Source organism: Vigna radiata, chromosome 5 (assembly GCF_000741045.1).
Source record: "Vigna radiata var. radiata cultivar VC1973A chromosome 5, Vradiata_ver6, whole genome shotgun sequence".
Classification (NCBI taxonomy): domain Eukaryota; kingdom Viridiplantae; phylum Streptophyta; class Magnoliopsida; order Fabales; family Fabaceae; genus Vigna; species Vigna radiata.
In genome coordinates this window covers 17,365,145-17,386,296 of record NC_028355.1, presented here as the reverse complement: position 1 = coordinate 17,386,296, position 21,152 = coordinate 17,365,145, and the positions used below count along the sequence as shown (strand labels likewise).

General features: G+C 29.8%; 2 protein-coding genes across 4 annotated transcripts; one reads left to right on the top strand and one right to left on the bottom strand.

The window, feature by feature from the left end:
• Window positions 1–464: 464 nt before the first annotated feature.
• Window positions 465–1,232, bottom strand: LOC106761750 (probable calcium-binding protein CML43). Its single transcript, XM_014645321.2, has one exon. The coding sequence runs from the start codon at window positions 1,186–1,188 to the stop codon at window positions 652–654; it is 537 nt and encodes a 178-aa protein (XP_014500807.1). The 5' UTR covers window positions 1,189–1,232; the 3' UTR covers window positions 465–651.
• Window positions 1,233–7,320: 6,088 nt separating this feature from the next.
• LOC106762138 lies at window positions 7,321–16,748 on the top strand. Of its 3 annotated transcripts, XR_002667821.1 has the most exons (16): window positions 7,321–7,597; window positions 8,063–8,190; window positions 8,417–8,488; window positions 8,567–8,680; window positions 9,677–9,745; window positions 9,847–9,903; window positions 11,498–11,551; window positions 11,632–11,694; window positions 11,852–11,914; window positions 12,204–12,368; window positions 12,447–12,602; window positions 14,293–14,373; window positions 14,463–14,524; window positions 14,637–14,728; window positions 14,838–15,098; window positions 16,395–16,748. XR_002667821.1 is itself a non-coding variant. In XM_022780801.1 (15 exons), the coding sequence occupies exons 1-14, from the start codon at window positions 7,435–7,437 to the stop codon at window positions 14,725–14,727; spliced, it is 1,338 nt and encodes a 445-aa protein (XP_022636522.1). In that variant the 5' UTR covers window positions 7,321–7,434; the 3' UTR covers window position 14,728; window positions 16,395–16,748. The 3 variants fall into 3 exon arrangements, 2 of the variants coding, with proteins under 2 accessions (XP_022636522.1, XP_014501360.1); XM_022780801.1 differs by lacking the exon at window positions 14,838–15,098; XM_014645874.2 differs by lacking the exon at window positions 14,838–15,098 and having other exon boundaries at window positions 7,323–7,597; window positions 14,637–14,769.
• Window positions 16,749–21,152: the final 4,404 nt, after the last annotated feature.

Genomic DNA, 21,152 nt, shown 5'->3' with positions numbered 1-21,152 from the left:
ACCGATCCAAATAAATTGTACCATACTTGATGTTAGAACATCAAAGTTTCAACTTCTTAACATGCATAATAAAATTTGTATTAGACAAATCGGGAAAAATTAATTCTAAATAAAATAGCTATGAAAGCACCAATAAGATGGTATCTAAATTTTATTTAAAATTTGTTTCTTCACGGTTATAAATCGGCCTAATATTATAATATTTAGATGAAAAAGTGTTTTTAACAATTTTTTTTAATGCATACGTGACAGTTTGTTATTGGTCTGTTTTAAATATTTTTAAAATAAATTCAAATTGACCAATAAAATAGTGATACATATCCTATTGTAAAAAAATTATTAAAGAAAAGTTATTAAAATTTCATTATCCTGATACTAATCGAAACAAAATGGAACATGCAACAATATACAATATATACTATTATTTTTCTCATTTTTATTGTTGTGTTAGATCCAATCCAATGTAGCAATATCATGTGCAAAACATCTGGCATGATGGGATTAAGTGAACAAAAGTAAAATAGAAGAAACATAAATATGAATGTATTATAGAATTGAAAGATAGATTAAAGAAAAAGCTGAAATAAATAAATCAATTAATATACAATTATTCCAAAAATGAATGAATATTTTTTTTTTTTTGATTAACTGCTACCCCATCATCATGAATTCAAACTCAGCAAAATCAACCTTGCCATCAAAGTTCAAATCTGCAACCTTCACCATCTTTTCAATGGCGTTCATATCCCAACCCTTATCCAAACCCAAGCAATCAAGCACCCTCTTCAACTCCATTGCATCTATGTACCCATCTCCATCTTCATCAAAGATTTTGAAAGCTTCATGCAGCAACTCACTGCGCTTTGACATGTCTTCCAACTCACCAAGAACTTCTTCCACAGCCACTTCATCATCCATCAACTCACCCAGCTCAAACCCTCTTCTCGAACCCAAACCAAGCTTCTCCACAACTTCCCTTGCACTCTCCTTCTTTATCCTTCCATTGCTTTCCATCCCAAAAACTGTTACAAGGGCACCCACCATCTTCTCATCAACCTTCACCATCCTCTCACCTTTCCATGCATGCTCACTCCCATCAACGTCACAAGACACTGAGCTCTGTGCCGAGCTTTTAAATGTTTGTAAAAAGTCCCCAATGAACCTCGAGCACACTTCTGCTATCCCCATTTCGCTCACCAGTATTTTACACTACGTTATGATTTATCAAGTTTCCCACATGCCTTAACCTCTTTTATAGTTACACCCATCACATTACACCCTTCTTTCAATACCAAATCACTCAAATGCCATTCTATGCTGCAAATCATCTATTATATTATAACACTAATCATTCAATGCCATTATAGAGTTCCGATGCAGCTGGCATGCAAATTGATTGCACCAAGGCGATAATATATATATATATATATATCGTCAGTAAACTTGTCATGGCTTCCATACAGTGAACCAAAATTTATAATATATAAAACAGTAGTTGAAACTTAGATATATTTTGTATATATATATAGGTTGGAAGTACCACGTCGACTAGAGATAAAGCCAATTCAATGTATATAAGGGAGTGCAAACTTCACTCTACAAGCCGGTTTTGTGGAGTTGAGTAAAGCTTAAAGTTTACTTCTAACATCTCGACGTAAGGGGGTGTGTTGGAAGTCCTACATCTATTAGAAAATAAGGTCAATTCAGTGTATATAAGTTGGTGCAACTTCACAAACTAGTTTTGTAGGGTTGAGTTAGCCTTAAAAGTCACTTGTAACGATAAAGGTCTTAATTTAACTTGATTTTATGGTATTGTTATATTTCTTACTCCACTTATATATAGGTAAGCTTCTTGGAGACACACTTTCCACAAAGTTATAAGTTAATTGGTGTGATTTTCTTCTACCTAATTGAAAAAGACAAGGCACTTTCCTTTAATACCATTTGCTTCACGTTTACTTGAGTTTATTAATTAATTGACCTACTTTTTGTATGTATGTTATAACTAGTTTTAAACTAAAATATGCATAATTAAAAAGAGATGTAATTATGATAAACAATTAAAAGAGGTAGAAAAATGTTAACCACAATGATACTTTGGAAAATAAAAACATATTTATTGCTATCAATCAAATTTTAATTATTTTTACAATAGCTAATTAAATATTATTTTTTTTCTAGAAAAATGAGTACGTAGAAAAAAAAAAATCTTGATAAGCCTCCGTCCCGTTAGACAGTACCTTCCTTGAAGACACGCTCGGATTAATTAATGTTTTGCAATTCTCCGTAATATAATTTATAATATTAAGTCAAGATCGAATCAAACTTTTTAAAAAGATACTTTGGTATACTTAAATGTAATTTATGTGACGAAACCGCGTTTTGTTGCTGTACAAATTAATTTTAAATTTTTATTTTCAATATTTATATATGTTGCCCTCTTCCTGCATGAATTGTGTAACCCTATCACGTGGAATATTTTTATATTGTTCATCATTCTTATTTCATTTTTTGGTACTTAAAAAAATTACATGTTAGCTTAATAATGTGATGTTCAGTTCCAAAATGCATTAGACATAATTAACTACTGTTGTGCCAAAGATAGTATTATAAAAAAAAAAAGAGAGAAATAAAGATAAAAAGAAATTACAAACTAACATTTCAAAATAACTTCTCAAATAAACGTTGTAACTAGAGAGTCCTCGGTAATGGGTATTTAGCGACGGTTTGTGGTGTTTTTCGAAGGATTGTAGCTTTCGGTAATAACCTTCGTTACTGCAGTGACTTCTTTAGGTATTATTTATAATTTTTTTTAACTGATAAAAAATATAAAAAAAAAAATATATTGCCAAATACAACCTTAAATCATCTCAAGTCATTTTGAATTTTTTTTTTACTACGCTTTCCACCCTTTTTATTAATGTAGACAAAGTTAACTAAATTACACTCTACAATTAAAAAAATACAATGAATAAAAAATAATTCATAATAAACTGAAGTGAAAATAATTTAGACAAAGTGAATTGAACTTTTTTTATAATTCAATTTTTAATATGAATAGTTCAGTTTTTTTTGTAGTATTGAATAATGTGGTTAATTATAGTTTAATTCAATTATATTAAATTTGACCACCTTTATTTCTTATGAAAGCTTTCTTGATAAGAGAAACATTCACCTTACCAGAACTAGTTTCTTTCAGTGTAATATTTGTAAACCAGTTAAAATAATAAGACGAGGTCCGAAAATTAAACAGATAGGTGTATATAGTATTTTTGGCAGAATATCGAAAATAGAATGGGCCGATATGAACATATACTATTTTTTAAATTTAACTAAGACAACAACTTATTTTTGTAACATGACTAATTATTTTGGTTTATACTCTATACTTTATAAATATTTATTTTAGATTTATAATAAACTCTTTTAATAACTAAACCGTGTTTCTCGTAAATAGAAAAGCATAAACTATTAAGAAAATCATGTGTAAATAAAGATTAAAAAAATAAAGATGATATATTGAAATGATTGAAGAAAATAATATTTGGTTAATCATGGGACTATCTTGACATTATTATTATTATTATTATTATTATTATTATTATTATTATTATTATTATTATTATTATTATTATTATTATTATTATAATGGCAATATGAGTTGGATTGTATAGATGAAACGATTAAATATAATAATTATTGAGACAAGTTTTGGTGACTTAATCCACTTACCCAAGTTATCGTGCCACTAATTCAGTATTTTGTAATTTTAAAAAAATGATATTAAGTATTATAGACTTAAGATTTTTCGTTTGTAATTATTTTTTAATTTTTTTTATCATTAATACTATTTTATAACACATTATAATAAAAAAGTATTTAAATCAAATTTAAGATATATTATTCATATGTTTTAGGATATTTAATCAATTTTGTCCAATTGATTTAGTTCTAGAAAATAATAAGTATTTGTCTCTTTCTTTTGCTAATTTTACGGGGAAATTATGTAATATTTAAATATTCTTTACGATATATATTTAATGAAACTTTAAATATTTAATGATGCTTCGGTTAATGACTTGTTCAACAGAGAATTCAATGTTTTTATCAGCTATGTTTGGTGAAATTAACTTCTCCATAATATTTTTTAATTACTAAGATATGGGGCCTGTGCTGTACAGGCTGAAACTGTTTGTATCTTAAAACTCAAATTTAAATTTACAAAAATTCATTTTTACGATTATTTTAAATTCGTTTTTTTCGTACCTATTAGTTTTATTTTCACCTCTCTAATTTTTATTCAAATACAGAGCAGACGCAACACAGGTAATACATATGGATCAATCGTTACAGGTATAAATTTTGTAAAATAGTATTTAATAAGTTGTATGAATTCCTTGAAAAAAAAATCAATAAATATTATTTAATCAGATTGTACCCCTTAAAACATCAATAAATATACATATGCATTTAAAATGCCTACATATATTTGGGATACAAGAACGATTTATATTTTTATAAATAAAACCTTATTCTAAATTTAAAGGATACACGAATGTTAAATTGTATATAATTTAATTACTGTAGTAATAAAAAAAATAAAAAAAATAATAGAAGCAATAAGAGGCATAAATCCATAATGAATTTGTGAACCAACCAAATAACAAACAGAAATTGAGGTTAGCGTTGGCATTTAAGTAACTCAGCTACTTCCATAATTTCGCCAACCACAAACAATATTGCTCCTATAAATATTTATATCAACTAGTAATTCACACGCTACTCAACTATATTTATTTTTATAATATTTTTTGTTGATAAAAAAAATTCATTTGGTTAACTTAAATATTTTTCTTACCTTGAAACTTTTCATACATTAAACACCAAAAAGCTTATTGAGGGAAAGGAATTTATTGAAGTTACACTCAAATGGATGTTATCCCACACACAAAGAAAACAAATTTCCAAACATTTTACACAAGATATTAATTAAAATGTTCATTTATATAAAAATAATTTTTATATTTATTATTTTTAACCTTAATATAAGATTTTGTCTTGTAATTTTACATCCAGTGTATTTAATTTATGTGAAAATATACTTACTTTTTTGGTATTTAACTGAAAAAATCTTATATTAATTTTTTTCATTTATGTAAAAATAACTTTTATATTTATTAATTTTAACATCATTATCAGATTTTTTCAGTTAATTACAAAGTACAGATATATTTTTATATAAGTTAAATACGACGTAGAATCATAAGACAAAATAGCGTGAGTTCATCGACTATGTCCTGTATTTTTGTTTTTCAACTTTAATGTCGTGAAACCATTATGTTCGCAATACCATCATCACTGTTGAAATGTACATATATAGGACCGAGAAATAATATATATATATATATATATATATATATATATATATATATATATATATATTAAATTAAACATGCGAATTTTTATATAAACTGAGACATTTTTCATCTTATGTAAAATTTTGATGATTTTGTTGGGAGAAGATTGATACACATAGATCTCTACATATATTATTCGTTTTGGATCAAATTCTTACATATTTATTTATATTTTTTTTACTAATGGTGATATTTATATGTATATAAATTTATATTTGTTCTTTCTTTTAAGGTTTAATACCATTTTTGATTCCTAGTTTGGGAGAATTTGTTCAATATGATTCTATCTTTTTTTTTTTCATAACAATTGATCACACCTTTTCAAAAAACTGTTCAATTGAGTCCTTTTTGTTCATAGTGGTCTCATATTCAAGTTTAAATTGTTTATTATAGTCCTTATTGTATACGATGATGATATGATTTTTAACATAACATAAGACTGTTAAAATAACATTTGGATAGGTGAATGCATGAAAGAACTTATTGACGTAACCAGCACAGTTAGAAGATTGACGTCGTAACAAAAAAGGAGTCAATTGAACAGATTTTTCAAAAAGTGGGATCAATTGTTACTAAAACAAAGTAGGACGGTATTGAACAAAACCTCCCAAACTAGAGACCAAAAACGGTATTTTCCAATTAATGATATACGTTTTTTATATTTTAAATATTTTTATTTTGATTAATCTCCAATTTTTTATAATACACGTCTCACGTAACAAAAATAAAAAACTCGGCATGTTGGCAGCATATATTTCTGTAAACATTTGTTTGGGCAATGTTTTCATGTGCCATTTATTTTATTATGTTTTCAATTGAATGACGTTTTCAATCAATTTTATATTTTTTTGGCTGTTGGATATTGTTGCTTGAGTAGTCATCGTCTTTGTTACGTGAACATGCGATTCATCATTTATGGATTAAACAAAAACAAGTTTCCATCCATAAAATTGAATTTTTCTCCTTTTCACTCCCACAACACAACAACACAACAACACATGTGGTCACAGTCAGTCTCACGTAAAATATCAATATCATTAGTTTAATAAATAATATCCATCAATAACGTTAATTGACTTCCATAATAAAAAAAAAACATCTTCACAATAATTTTTTTTTTGAGAAAAGAAGTATTCTGGTAAAATAATTTTATCAAGAAAATCCTGAACACGAAAAAAGAGAGAGTATCTGATAGCATAATAAATAATGCAATGGAAATAGTAAAAAGTAGTATTTCCAAATTATTATTTAAATAATATATATATATATTATTGAAAATATAAAGTAAAGTTTTCATTTATATTTTTTATAAAACTCCCCCACCACTGTTTCGCATGTTTTCAAAATCCCTTAATAGTCAACTACTTTTGTTGGTCCTGTGATGCGATCCATTTCAAACCTCACCAACCCTGAAGTACACAACTACTCAACCACATTTCTCTTTTATGATGTTGTAGAAATTATTTTTCTATATAAATTTAAAGTATAGAAAAAGTTAATTATGTTTTGGAAAAATTGAAAAAGTTAATCGAGTGTGAACAAATATTATTATGGGTGAATCATTAGATTTTGGTGGGCCTGAGTTGCTACTTGTTCAAATCGCATCGTCTTTTAAAATAAAAGATCAGATCAGGTTCTCCAACGAGCGGCTGGGTAGAATCCGCCACGCCCACCTCGTGCTCCTCTTTTTCTTTATTTTCTGAAATTTCTTAAACCACTGAGTAAAAAAAGAAAAGGTTTAATTTTAGGCTATTATTGTAAAATTAAATAAAAATTCTATAATTGACAATTGCCGATTCAATAATAGCGTGAAGAGTGTATGTGTATGTGTATGTTCAGTATATACTATATAATAAAGAAAAACATGAATATTCAATTACTATTTATTTCTAGAGAAAAAGAAAAGCAAAATAGAAAAGCTTCTTGTAAACGACGAAGGTGTTATAAATATCACAACACCGACGAGGGTGTGTTTTTCTCCGAAGCTTTGTTGGCGGCAAAGCAAATCTGTATTGCGATGGCGCCTACGAAGCTATTCTTCTTTGCGTTTTCAGTAGCCCTAATTTTCTCCATCGTCGGGGCCGAGGCTGATGTTTCCGTCGAAGGAAGCGTAGCAGAGCCTGATACCTCTGCCTTCAAGATCCAATTAGATCAACTCAATTCTAAGATCCGAATTCTCGGTCTGTTTTCGTCTTCTATGCAAAATCAAAACCTAACTCTGTTTTTAATCTCGATTTTTTCATTTCCAGATTTTAATTTTAGTAGTTGCACTCTTCGGTTACCAGCAACTCCGCGTTTACGATTTTTGTTTCTCTGCAATTGAAATTAGGACCTTGCTATGATTGTGAATCGTAGTGTTGTCGTGCTCACAGTTTTAAATTAGGTGCAGTCGCCGTGTTTAAATAGCAATTTCTGGTGTTTGTTTATGCTGTTAACGAGATTGCTGTTGATTGATCTTTATACAAGTACCTTTTTTGCGTACTTGCTAACCATTTACGATTGGAATGACTTCTTTTTATGGTTTCGTTTCATGTCATTTGAATTCAAGGAGTTATAGTTCCCCACCTTTTTCATCTGGATACATGCTGATTTCTTACTGTTTCTTTTTATGACTAATATGTGTCCTGTTTAATTTTATTTTGAAGAATCTGAAATCAGAGAAAAGTCAGAAGAAGTGAAGAGGAAGGACGAAATTGTGGCCGGAAAAGAAAAAATTATTCAGGATAAATCGGTCACCATACAGTCCCTGCAGAATGATATTGCTTCTCTCCAGGTGTGGGACTAGACCTGGATTACAATTTTTCTTCATTACACAGATGTTTTCTTTATTTAATATTGATGTGGTATTGTTACTTCATGTAATAATGATAATTTGAGAGTAGGTGGTTGATGTAAGCATCCCATTCTCATACTTTATTGTTGGTAGTATTTATTTTTATTTTTATTTTTTGTTGATAAATTGTACATTAGAAAACTTTAAAAAATATTTTTCCTCTCAGAAAAAAGGGTCATTGGATGCTGAAGAGCAAGTCGGAAAGGCTCATGCACGGGCTGTTGAACTACAGAAGCAGGTTACTTATAAATCAGCGAGTATATGTGTCTTGTATGATCATTATTCTATAGTGCAGACTCAGAAATTCTTTATGCAGGTGGACCAGCTTAAAGGGGAACTAGAAACTCAAAACAGGGAGAAAGGGAACTGGGAAACTCGAGTGCTTGGGTTAGAGAAAAAAGTTAATGACTTGAACTCAAAATTAGAAGATGTAAGTTTTATGTTTACCAATAATTCTGTTTTAACTAATGTGCATCTCATTATTGTTTTGTCCTTGAAACTAATTCTTAATCACTATTTACAGTTGATTTTTGTGTAAATACTTTAGTATTTTAATTACACATACGCTGAGTTATATTCCCCTTTTCATTTCACTTCTTTTTATCAACGTGTCTTGTAATAAAATTGATCTGTTTTTGGAGTAACTTATGCACCTTGACATGTTCAATTCTCACATGGGAAGGGCATACGTTAATATCCATTTTCTACATATCTACCTTTTGGTTTTCACATGCCATTCTCCTTTTTCCTCCTTTGTTTGTATTGTAATTGTAACTGTATTCTTCTAGCTTTGAACAACATGCTATACTTCTCTGCCATTTTTTGCATGTATAGTCCTGCCTATCTCTACTTTTCGCTTTCCACTATGACTTAATACATGCTGCATGTTCTGATTCCTCAAATTTGGAAATTTTCGTAGAGTTTGCTTTGAGATGTTAATGGTGTAGAAGTTTTTATGCTATTATTGACAAGCAAGTGTGAATTAGTATAGTCCCTTGGTTGGAGGCTTCTGTAGGTCTTAGAAACTGACGTTTGTCAGAGCTCAGCAGGCAGCACCACCTTGCTGTTTGTTTATTTTTATGTCAAATTTACTATTCATTTTTTTGGTGCATGCTTTTGGATCATGCTTGGCTTGACGTGCATCCATCCTCTGATGTATTGTGTATTACTGCAGCATCATCATTATTTGCTAGTTTTTTGTTAGTTGGTTTGATAATAATATCTACTGCTGTTGGCTTTAGGTTGATCCTACTCTCATTTTTTATCTAAGAGAATAACTATTGAGCTCTATTACTTCCAAAAAACAAATTAAAAACCATTATGTCATTATTTTTCATTAGTTACCTACAGTAATCGATTTTCAAGTTATTCAAATATATTCTGTCTAAGGATGATGCAGTGACCTGAGTAAGTACATTTTTCACAGCTTCAAAAGATAAACCAGGAGCAGAGGACACAGATTCAGAAAACGGAACGTGCTCTTAAAGTTACTGAGGTATGTCAGTGCATAGATTTTCTTGTATATGTTGTGCAGGAGGATGCTTGATGATGTTTTTAATTGAAGTCTTTTGATTTTCACCTAATATTCTTGTTTAGGAAGAGATGGTGAAGGCTAAGTTTGAGGCAGCTGTCACAGAAGCAGAGTTGAGTGCGGTAATAATTCGCCAATTCAGTTTACTACCTACATCATTATATCATTCTTACACTTCTGTAAATTTTGATAGCCGTTTTAGTTATCGATGTTTGTGCCTTCTATCTGAAACTGAAGAATATCTTTAAATTCTGTCATTTTATTAATAGCCTTGCACAATTGGGAATATAGTTCATGTTGTTGGTTAAGGTTTTAGGGTTGTTATTGAAAGTGTCAACATATTATTAACAACAATACAGGAAAATAAATGAATTAATTGGATGCCATTGCTTAGCTTTTAGGCTCAGTCTTGGTGTGACACTGCTATTGCTACTGATTGGATTGGATAAAATCGTGAGAAAATAGCTGAAGTTGCATAGCAGTTGAAAAGATGAATTAAGTATGTATAAAAAAGTTAAGGTGTATGCTAATAAAAATAAATGCACAAAAACTAAAAATTAACTTAAAGTTCAATTCAGTGGAGGCTTGTTGGAGATGACAGGACGATGCAGGCTGCATGATGCAATCATGGTAATGGCAGAAGGAGTTGCGATTGTGGATCCACAAAATTCGACTATGTAATGGTGCTTTTGTGCTGCCATAGCAGCCATTTAAGTACACTGCTTTGTGATAAACATGGTGGCTCTTACCTTGGACTGGAGTTCTTAAAATTGATATTTTACTAAAAAATACTGGAGGTCAAATAAAAGTGAATTGTTCATGTTACATACTAAATAAAATATTATTTGAAAATACTTGTACATGTAAATACTGGTTTCTGATGTATGGTTTCCAATTAAATTCAGTGCTTAATGAACAGAATCCATAAGCTCATAATAACTCAGACTTCATAAAATAGAAAAGGTAAAATCTCATCATTCATCCTTGATTTGGTCCTTTGAGTGCGGTTACCCTGGAGAGCTACGTTTACAAGCAGCACTTAGACATTCCTATTTTTTTTTTTTACAAACACACCAAACACCAGCAAGGGACAATAGAAAGCTATAACCATTGTCGAACCCTGTAACTCAAACTAGCATGTGACTCAATCATAGAAATATCAGCCTTAGTATGTTTAAGTCGGACTCATGGATAACCAGGGTGAGATTGAACTTATGCTGTGGATTTTTGATGTAGCTCCAAGCAAATGCCAAACTACCATTAGCCTTGGTTAGGTCCAGTTTAATATCCACAACCTGGAACTCCTAGTCGAAATGCCATTCAAAATATGAAAAATATAAAATCTTTAGACCAAAACAAGTTTCCATCATCTTATTATTTTGAAATGCTTTGTGTAATGATTTCACCATATTCCCTTCAAAGATGAAAAACAAAAAATCTTGAGTTCAAAAGGAATGTCCATAATCTTAATATTTTGAAATGGATTGTTTAATGTAATGATTTCACCATATTTTCTTCTCATATCTAATATTTTCTATTTAATTGTTGAATTGTGGCATTTTAGATTTTTCCATTTTTTGCTTTTGTGTGCAGCTGTTGCCTATTGCTACAAATAATGATTTGATTATAAAACCATTTCATTCTCTTGAAATTTTTTATCATATTAATAATTATAATTACGTACATTGAATTGATTCATACTGGCGTTATAATCAGACACGTGGTGCTTGGCTTCCACCTTGGCTTGCTGTACACTATCTTCATAGTAAGGTGAGTCTATGTTGTATCTCCTCTAATGTTTGTTAGGACAGCCTTCCTCACCAGTTCTGAGAATTTTATTTTTCTACCAGTCTTGTGTTGAGACTCAATGGAACAAACATGGGAAACCTGTTTGGGAAAAGGTTGCTCAAAAGGTAATGTTATTGGTTTTTATTTTAGCTATTAATCTTCTGTTTCTGTTATTTCATTTGACGTGTTAATCTATTACAAATACACTTTATTTTGTTTCTTTATCACTGCAAGCTAGTCATATTGGCTTCTTTATTTAAATGTCTTTCTTATTTACTCTAGGCCCTAGATAAGAAGGCACAAGCTGGAAAGTGGGCTGAACCTCATGTGGAAACCATTAAAACTGTAAGACCTCCATTTACTTCTCAGTTTTTTGCTATGCTTTGCTGGGCATGTTTCTATTTATGTGGTGTGTAACGAACAGCCAAAAAGCATGCACTTCTAACCAGTTGTATACTGCAATTATAGTTCATATGGACTTTTTTCAGAATTGTCTCTTTTTAACCCTCATCCTGATAATATGGTAATTGGTATCCATTTGTGAGCTTCCTCGTTTGTAAATATTTTTTATTTTCTTAAATACCCAGCCAAACTAAATTGTTTTCATTTTCATTTCCTCCTTTTTCAATTGAAGAAATGGGTCCCTGCTGTAAAAGAACAGTGGTCTGTGGTGAAAACAAGTGCTGAACCGCATTTGCAATTATTGACCACAAAAACTGTTGAAGGTTATGAGGCTACCAGGAAGACAATTTCTCCCCATTTAAGCAAGGCAAAAGAATTTGTTCATCCTTATTATCAGGTACAAACCTCTTGAATTCATCCTTTTGTTTTGTTGGTTTTGTTTGCAGATGTGTTTCTTAAGACTACTGGTTCACAGGAAGCTAGAAAGTTCAGCAAGCCATACATTGATCAGATTGCTGTTGCAGCTAAACCTCACGTTGATAAAGTACAAGTGGTTTTGAAGCCCTACACAAATAAAGTTGTTCATAGTTATGGGAAATTTTTGGAATCAGCTACTACATATCATCGCCAGGTTTCAGTCTTCATCTATTTTTAGAATATCGAAAAAGTTGTGCAATCCTTATTTTATTTATCATTATTTATTGCTGATATAAACACCTTTATGTTTTTTTACATGTTTTCCTTTTGCACTGTATTTAAAAAAATTGAAAAATGTAAACTTTGGTTGGACAGTCCTTGTCTTTGAAACATGTAATTGTCCTTTCCTTCAATCAATTTTAGTCGTTAAAGAAAGGAAGTATATGCAATAACTTATTGATTGTCATTATTTATTGTTGATATCGGCACTATTATTGCTTTTTAATTGTATTCCTCTTGCACTGTATCTACTTATGAGAAAATTGGCAATATAAACTTTGGTTGGCAGTCTGTCTTTTGAAATTTATAGTTGGCCATTCCCGCAATCAGTAATCAGTCTTAATTGTTTTTTTAGAGGAAGAAATATAGTGAAAGGCAACTTCATATATTTGCATATCAGAATTTTGGAGAAATAAAAGAAAGAATTTGTATTGGTCTTTATGAAATTTACTAAAGGTGTTTGAGTCAGAGTTAAAACCCTATATATATTATCAGGACTCAGTATGATAGAACTAAGAAAATAAAGGAGAAATTATTCTTTTACATCATATATTTATTCGTTTAAGGGGGCAATGTGATTGGTATGCCCGAATGTTATCAACCAAACTGATCATTGACTCGGTCCAGGCTTTTAGGTTAATGGGTCATTGATCAAACCATTGAATCACTATTTGAACCACATGAAGTGGTGCATATAAATTTTTTTAAGTTTTTATTAAAAGTATTATGTTTTTGTGTTAAATAAAAATCTTATTCTACTAATAATATTTATTTTAAAGTGCTTGTGTCTTGGATTGAAGTCCTATTACTGAAACTTTGAAATAAACTGTCAAAATTCCCTCACTTAGCAGGATAATGCACTACCGATCAAGTAAACATTTAGATTGAGTTAGTGACTGTGTGCACAGTACTAGACACAATATGAAAATTCAAGAATTCAGACCTGGGAGATTGTACAATGTTGACGGGTGAGCTGTTGTCAAGAGAATTCACTTTGCATGCAAGCAGAAGTTTCATATTTTATAATAAAAAATCATTAAAAAATAAAGTGTTTTGTGTTGTTTTAAAATTCAACATGATTAGTTGAGAAATCATTTAATCACACTGTCATCCATAGAAAACTGTCTGGTACATTCTTCTTTGATCTAAATCAAATAGCATTTCCAATCCAAAACTTCCTTGGACTTGACCAGTTTCTTGTCTAACTGGTCAGATTGACTGGTCTGAGCCAATTTTATTCATACTGGTCTGCTCATTTCATAGTCTTTTTACTGTTACATGCTAAAACATTTTACTGTAGCTCGGTTGTACTGTGATTTAGACATAGAAGTGATATTGCTGAAGACAGATTTGGTTAGAAGTGTTTCTAAAGTTCCTTTCATTTATCATAGTGTGACTCCTGACCTAAAGCTAGGATTTTAATACCTTGATGACATAATGACTGAAATTTATGTTAGTTCCATGATCTGGAATGACTTTTTCATTTGATTTTACTAAATTATTAAAGAGTTCTGTTGACTTTTCTAATTATTGTTTAATTAATAAATGCTGAAAATTATGCCTAGTATTGATATAAGGATTAAATGCATTTTCATTTTGGTATTGATTTATTTTTTTTAACGAAGGTCCAAGCCACTGTCCAAGAGACACTGAAAAAGCATGAGCTCACCAGACCTCTTGCTACTAAAGAGTTAGAATGGTTTGCGGTATGCAATGAATGATTTTCTGTCCTAATAAGTATTACTGAAATTGATAGCGATTAGGTGAATTGACTAATATTTTGTCAATTTTGCAGGCCTCTGCTCTTTTGGCTCTACCCATTATTTTTGTGGCTAGAGTGTTTTCAGCTGTGTTCTGGTCGATCTTTTAATCTTTTCCAAAATTTGTGCACTGATTTACTTTATATTGATCTGTATGTTCTCTTTACACATATTTGGAACTTAATAGTAATGACTTTTATTGCCTGCAGCAATAAGAAAGTGAATAAACCTTATCGAAGTGGAAATAACCATGCGCGACGCAAAGCTAAACGAAGCCATCCAGACAAGCACACATCATAAAGTTACGTCCTGCCTTATTTTTTTTCCTGGAAAGAAATTTAGGTATGCTATTCTATTCCATTATTGATTTGATTCGGGATATCTTCAATAACTAATATTATTTTATGCAGGATTCATGATGCAAAAGTGTGCTTTGATATCTTTACCATAAACTGCTACATATAATGCTTGTGTGGCTCAATTTGCTTTTAAATTTTCATGAGGAACATTAGTTGTTACTGAGTAGGATTCATGTGGGTTATACCAAATGATATGAGTTCTACTCCTTATTTAACAGGTCCCACATTATTTTTATCCAATAACAGAGTTGTTCTTTGGAAAATAATGTTTGATTCGTAGCTGTGTATATGGAAATGTTTTTGTTGGTGAAGGTAAAACTTGCTTAGCTGATGTTTATACCAAAAAAGATATCAGTTTCTTGCTGTTGGGTGTTGTACAACAAAATAAGTTGGCATTTCTCATTTTTTATGAGGGTCTTCTTTCCTCTGTGATCTTATTTTCAAATGACTGCCTATTTTGATTTACTTGAAAGATTTTAGAGCTAAAGGGGAAATAATTTTGGGTGTCTAACTGAACATCCATGAAAAGCTTTGTTTGCTCTCTTATACAAAACTACCTTGTTGGGAATTGATATATTTCTCAGAGGAAAACAAAAATGGTCACTCATCTAATAAATTATGAGATTAGAAAGAAGATTCTCTAAGCTGAAAACCTGATGCCCCCTGCTATCTTAATTGTATTTGATAATTCCGTCTTATTGAAGCCTTATTGTTTGGAAGGTTTATCTTCCTTCCATATCAAATGGTTTTAACATGAGAAAAACGAGTGTCCTATTTTCCTCCTCAGAGTCTGCTCCTATACAAGTTGTGGTGTTCAACAACTTACTGGGATATAATACAGTTGTTTTTTGAAGATCAGGGTAAAACATTAGTGCCATAGATTGTGTAATTGGATGTAGTAATTAAGTTAATGTGCCTAGGTCATGTTAATTTATGTGATTTTATTTTGAAGGGTCAAACCGATCTGATTGACCGTCATAATTTTTTTTTTCTCATTTGGATACATCACTGTAGATTGAGTTCCTAATTTGTGGAACTAGTATTGAAAATACTTCTTTGGACGAAGTGTTATAAAGGAGATCTGTGACCTAGTAGTGGAAGCGGGACAGGGTAGGTCAAAATGGGGGAAAAGTAGGGATTTCATCCAAGGATCAAATAAATCTCTGAAAGTACTTGTTCACTTGAGTTAAGGATCTTTTGGTAAACTGCTTGAAGAGTGAAACTATGATACATTTCAGAGTTTCTTATTTCAAGAAGAGGTTTATATAATGACTTTTTGTTGAGTGAAGTTGTTGAAAAGTGAATTGAAAATAATTGTTTGGATGAGACAAAAAATAACTTTAATATATGAAAGAGAGTATTTATGGAAAGTTAAAAGGGAGAATATGAAAGAGAGTATTTATGGAAAATATAAATTTTAGTTGTTACTCAAATATAAACTGAAATTCAAAACTTTTTTTCATCTTGACTGTTAAAACTTTAAAAATCCATCTTTTCCTAAAATGTTTTCACTGTTTATTGCGCTGTCGAGTTTTTTACATCATTTTGCTTTTCATTAATCATATTGAAATATGATGCTGAAAAAAATACTGTTTCTGTTTATTGCAGATAGTTTTTCCTGTTCGCATGGGCTTATGGAGGGCTATATCTTTCATGTCATGAGGGGTTTTGAATATTTGCTTCTCTTTTTCTGGGTGAGGTAACTTTAGGATGTTTCACTGTAGAGTTGGGCACACACTATGTTTAGGTGTTATGTATTGTCTTGTCACTGTGTTATATTTGTTATTATACTTGGCACTCCCATTTCCTGTCGGTTTTGTTTTCTTAAATTCTTGACAGTAGAAGTGTTTCCACTTGATGTATGTTCATTAGAATCAGAATTTTTCTTTCTATCGCGGTTTTCTGCGGAACGTTAAATTTATTTTTAGAAGAAACTAATTCATCAGTTATTCTTCATTGGAACTTACTGACTTCCCCCCTCTTTTTCTGTGTATGTTCCTTGAATTATCGATTGAAAATTATTAAACAGTAGTTTAAATATCATATTATGTACTCCCGTACCGAGAACTAATTGACTTGTTAAGTGAGGAATTTTCTGTTTAAGTTAATATTGCTTGAGAGTTTCTCTATTGAAACTTTAATGTTTATTCTTGTGGAGAATCTCTCAAGGGCTCTTAAAAGCGTGTGATTCAATTTGATTTGGTTTAGGAGAAAAATATCATTATGGTTCAGTTCACGAATTATGGATCAAATGGACACAGGTCATATGTACCTGAATTTCTTTATTTTTACCAATGGTAGAAATTCCCAGTAGTTGTTAATTAGATTGTAAATCATGCTTTGCATTTTACATAGATATTTCAGTATCTACGGGATCATTTACCCTAGTTCGAAGTCTATTGCATTACAATGTTTATTTTGAAGGTTAAGTTTTATGAAAAGAGAAGGAGATGAAATGAGTCGTGTCAGATCACTCGTTAAACCATGTACATAAAAGTTCTGTTCCAAATAAAAAATCGGAAAAATAATATACAACTCGCTAAGATGCATCTAACAGATGGTGCCCTGCATGAATCTCATCAAACACAATTGTATATATATAACCAGCGTGATGGAATCTGTTGCATTATATAAAGGGTGGAGGTTGCTTTAATGGATGAATGTTGGCGGACTCAGGTGGAACTGGAGAAACAAATGAACTTAACTGTAAATGAATTGCACAAAGACTGCTTTGGTTTATCAGTTTTACAAGATCGTATGGTGTTGTTTCGATTGCTAACAACGCGTATCATGCCATGACTGGCTTAATTGAAAAATGGCTTAATTGAAAAAAGCTTGAAATTTGTTAGCGTAGTCTTATTTTCATTCTTGATGTGGAAGTCTCTGTTTCTTTAGGTGGAAAAGGAAAATGGGCAAGCTCATATTTCTTGTAGGCATTATCTTCTCATTATGTGCTAACTTAATTGACCTTCTATCACTGGCTAGACAAATGCTCACTTTTTTCCCAATGATTCATAATGTTATATTTGGTCATTGAAGCTTACAACGCGTAATAGTACATACTAAAACTTAAATTATTAGTTTATTCTGTTTAATTAAAAAACATATAAAATTAATATAGGGACATGTCTATTACTATGGTTGCTATAAAAAACAAAAAATTTGATTATTTTAAACAAATTGGATGGTGTAGGAAGAAATCCAGGGAGTGCGGAATGCAAAAGCCCCGTATCTGTGACAAGCAGGTTAAACTTAATTTCTTGGCCTGCAAAATCAGCACTGAGGTTTGGGTGTTTCTCTCTACACCTCCAACTTTTCAATAAAATATCAAAACTAGCCTTGGTTAAAAATGTTTTAAATTTAGGTAATTTTTATTTTAACTTTTTCTCTGATTTAATAAACTCATACACTCCACCATGACACTGCTACATTTTGACTCCACACGCACTCATCACGACAAACATTTATTCTTCTGTATTTTTTATTCTAACCCGCCCAAGAAGATTCGTTTAATTCTTAATTTAAAATCGTTTAATTCTTAACTGGATTTTAAAATATGTTAAAACAAAACTTTCATAATAAGGTTTAAAATAGATTTTAAAATTCGTTAAAATTTTTAACTGAAATTCCTTGACATTTATAATAGAATTCAATATTCAACTATTATTTTGTTCATTGTTTTAACTTTTTCTTTTGTATTTTTTGTTTTTAATTTTTTCAAATGTCTTTACCTTGTTTTAGTTTAATAAAATATATTTTAAATTATTAAAACATTAAAATATATTAAAAATATTAAATTAAATATTTATTTAATTTTAAATTAAAATTTTGAAAAATATGTTAAACGGATTTAGGATCGTTAACACAAGGGATTTCCAATTCGTTTAACATATTTTTTAATTTAAAATTTAATGAAAATTTAGTTTTATTTAATATTTTCATATATCTTAATATATGTTAATATTTTAAAATATATTTTTATTAAACTAAACAATTAAAAGATATTTAAAAAAAAATAAAACAAAAAGTGCCTAAAATAAAAGTCAGAAAGTTAAAACAGTGAGAATACGTTAAACAGGTTTGGAAATATGTTAGAAGTGTTAATGAATTATAAAATTTGTTACATATTATAATCAAATTTCAAAATCTGTTAAGTTTTTTAATTGGAATTCAAAATTTAACTAGTTTCGAAATCTGTTGGATTCATAATTAGATTTTGAAATAAGTTCTTTAAGTAGACGTTTTAGAAAAAAAATTACCATGTTAAAGAAAAAAAAAAGGGTAGTAGGTGAGTGGAGTTATTATAAGAGATAAAAAAATTTACCCTTCTCATCAGAGTATTTTAGACATTTTAGAAATGCATGGAGAAGAAACTTTGGAAGCACCCACGAGGTTTTGATAGGGCCATTAAAAATGTAGGCTGGCTTGCATATATTTAGGACAAATGTTTATTTTATTTTTTACAGAGCGACTCGGATATTTTTTTAATATCAAAAATTAAAGTTAATGTTGTGTGTTACAAGGGAGACATAAGAAGTTCTTTGCTGATTAAAAAAAAGCAGTTTCTTTCATGTCAACCAACGTTTATGAATATGTTTAAATATAAATATATTAATTCAATCTAAATATTTTTATGATTCTGTCAACTTGATTGATATAAAATTTATTATTAATTTGAATTTGTTTCCCGGCAAGTAAATTATTTTCTTATTTATTTATTTTTTGTCATGGTTATCTGAGTCATTTAAAATTTGGTTAGTATTTTTATATTAAAAATAAACAAAAGAAAAAAATAAAACAAAATATTTATTTTTGAAATAATCCAACCAATTTCTTGAATGAGAATGAGATTAAAGTTCAAAACGTTAAAGGGGAATGGAGGTGGCGAGCATTAGTGCGTGTTTTATGAAACACTTAATATAAAAATATTTTCCAAACATTCATTCAATTTAGAATGTTTGTTTTATAACTTTCGGATTAAAATATCTTCACTAAAAAATATTATTAATAAAGAGTTGTAAGGATTTTTATTAAATTTAAATCGGGTTAATTTGGGAACTACAACGCACCAAAAAATAGGGTGCAGAGAAACCAATAGCCGGGAATTCATTATCTTTAATTGATTATATAGTTTTTATATTTTACGTTATAATAAAATAAAAATAAACAATTTTCATATATTATCATTTTAGATTTTATAATTTTTTATTTTAATTTAAAATTCATTTTAAGTCTAATCAGTATTTTAGATTTTTTTTAATATAAAGAAAATTTTAAAAATGATTATACAATTTATTTTTTAATTACATATTAAAAAATTATTCTATCACATTAATAAAATCTTTTGTAAACTTTTCTCTCAATCGATACATTTTCACTCTCTTTTTTCAATCTAAACTTTTTTTTGGATGATTATGGATTAGATTTTTTAAAATTCAATCAAGATAAAATCCAAATCCACAAAATCGATTGGATTTAAAATATAAACCAATGTTAATTCTTGATTTTTTTTTCAATTTAATTTAAATTGAATTAAAATCACTATTTTATTCACTTTATCAATTACAATAAATTTTATCATATGATCGACTAATCGATCTAATATAAAATTAATCCAACTCAGCTTGACATGGTCCTAAACGGTTGTAGACTCAATGTATTGACCAAACACAAATACAACAATTTAACTTGGATAAACATGACCCAGTCTGTGTCTTGATCCCACATGAGGCTAACTCAACATGGATCAACTGAACTTAGTTTAATATATAGATCCAGGCTAACTGAAACTGAACACAAGCACTCTCTGACCTCGACTTGGGCCTACTTGGCTCTACCTGGGATTGGGTTGATTGTGCTCAACATGGACTTGAGTAAACTTGGTCTTGATTGGGTTGGACCCAACATGGTCTTAATTGGGCTAGGCTTTCCCTGATCTTGATTGGACTAAAAGAAACCTAGGGGTGTTGCTCCCTCCACCTCCTCAAGTGGGATCTGTACTTCCCCATTATTTTAATTTATTTCAAAAATATTCTACACATTCCCACTATTTTCTTTTATTCCAAAAATACCCTACACCTCTCCTATCCTTAACAATCTTTCTCTTTCTCTCTCTACATTAATGGAACATTTACATGGTTCATTAATGGAGCATTTACATGACTCAATTTTGAACTTGTGATATATATTTTCTTAAATAAGTTTGATTGAATCTTATTTTTGTTGTTGAATATATTTTTTTCTTTTCAAATTACTTAATAAATGGTAAAATTTTGTTCTAAACTTCTAGAAAAATGTTTATATTTATGTGTGTTTTTTTATATATAATATATATAATTTTTAACATAAAATTCAAAGGAAACTTCA

Bases quoted from the DNA above. Each gene is read 5' to 3' on its own strand.
- LOC106761750 (XM_014645321.2), bottom strand. From the start codon at position 1,188: ATGGGGATAGCAGAAGTGTGCTCGAGGTTCATTGGGGACTTTTTACAA.
- LOC106762138 (XM_022780801.1), top strand. From the start codon at position 7,435: ATGGCGCCTACGAAGCTATTCTTCTTTGCGTTTTCAGTAGCCCTAATT. The intron at 11,552-11,631 runs GTGAGTCTATGT...TTTTTCTACCAG, and splicing joins TACACTATCTTCATAGTAAG to TCTTGTGTTGAGACTCAATG. The intron at 12,369-12,446 runs GTACAAACCTCT...ACTGGTTCACAG, and splicing joins TTGTTCATCCTTATTATCAG to GAAGCTAGAAAGTTCAGCAA.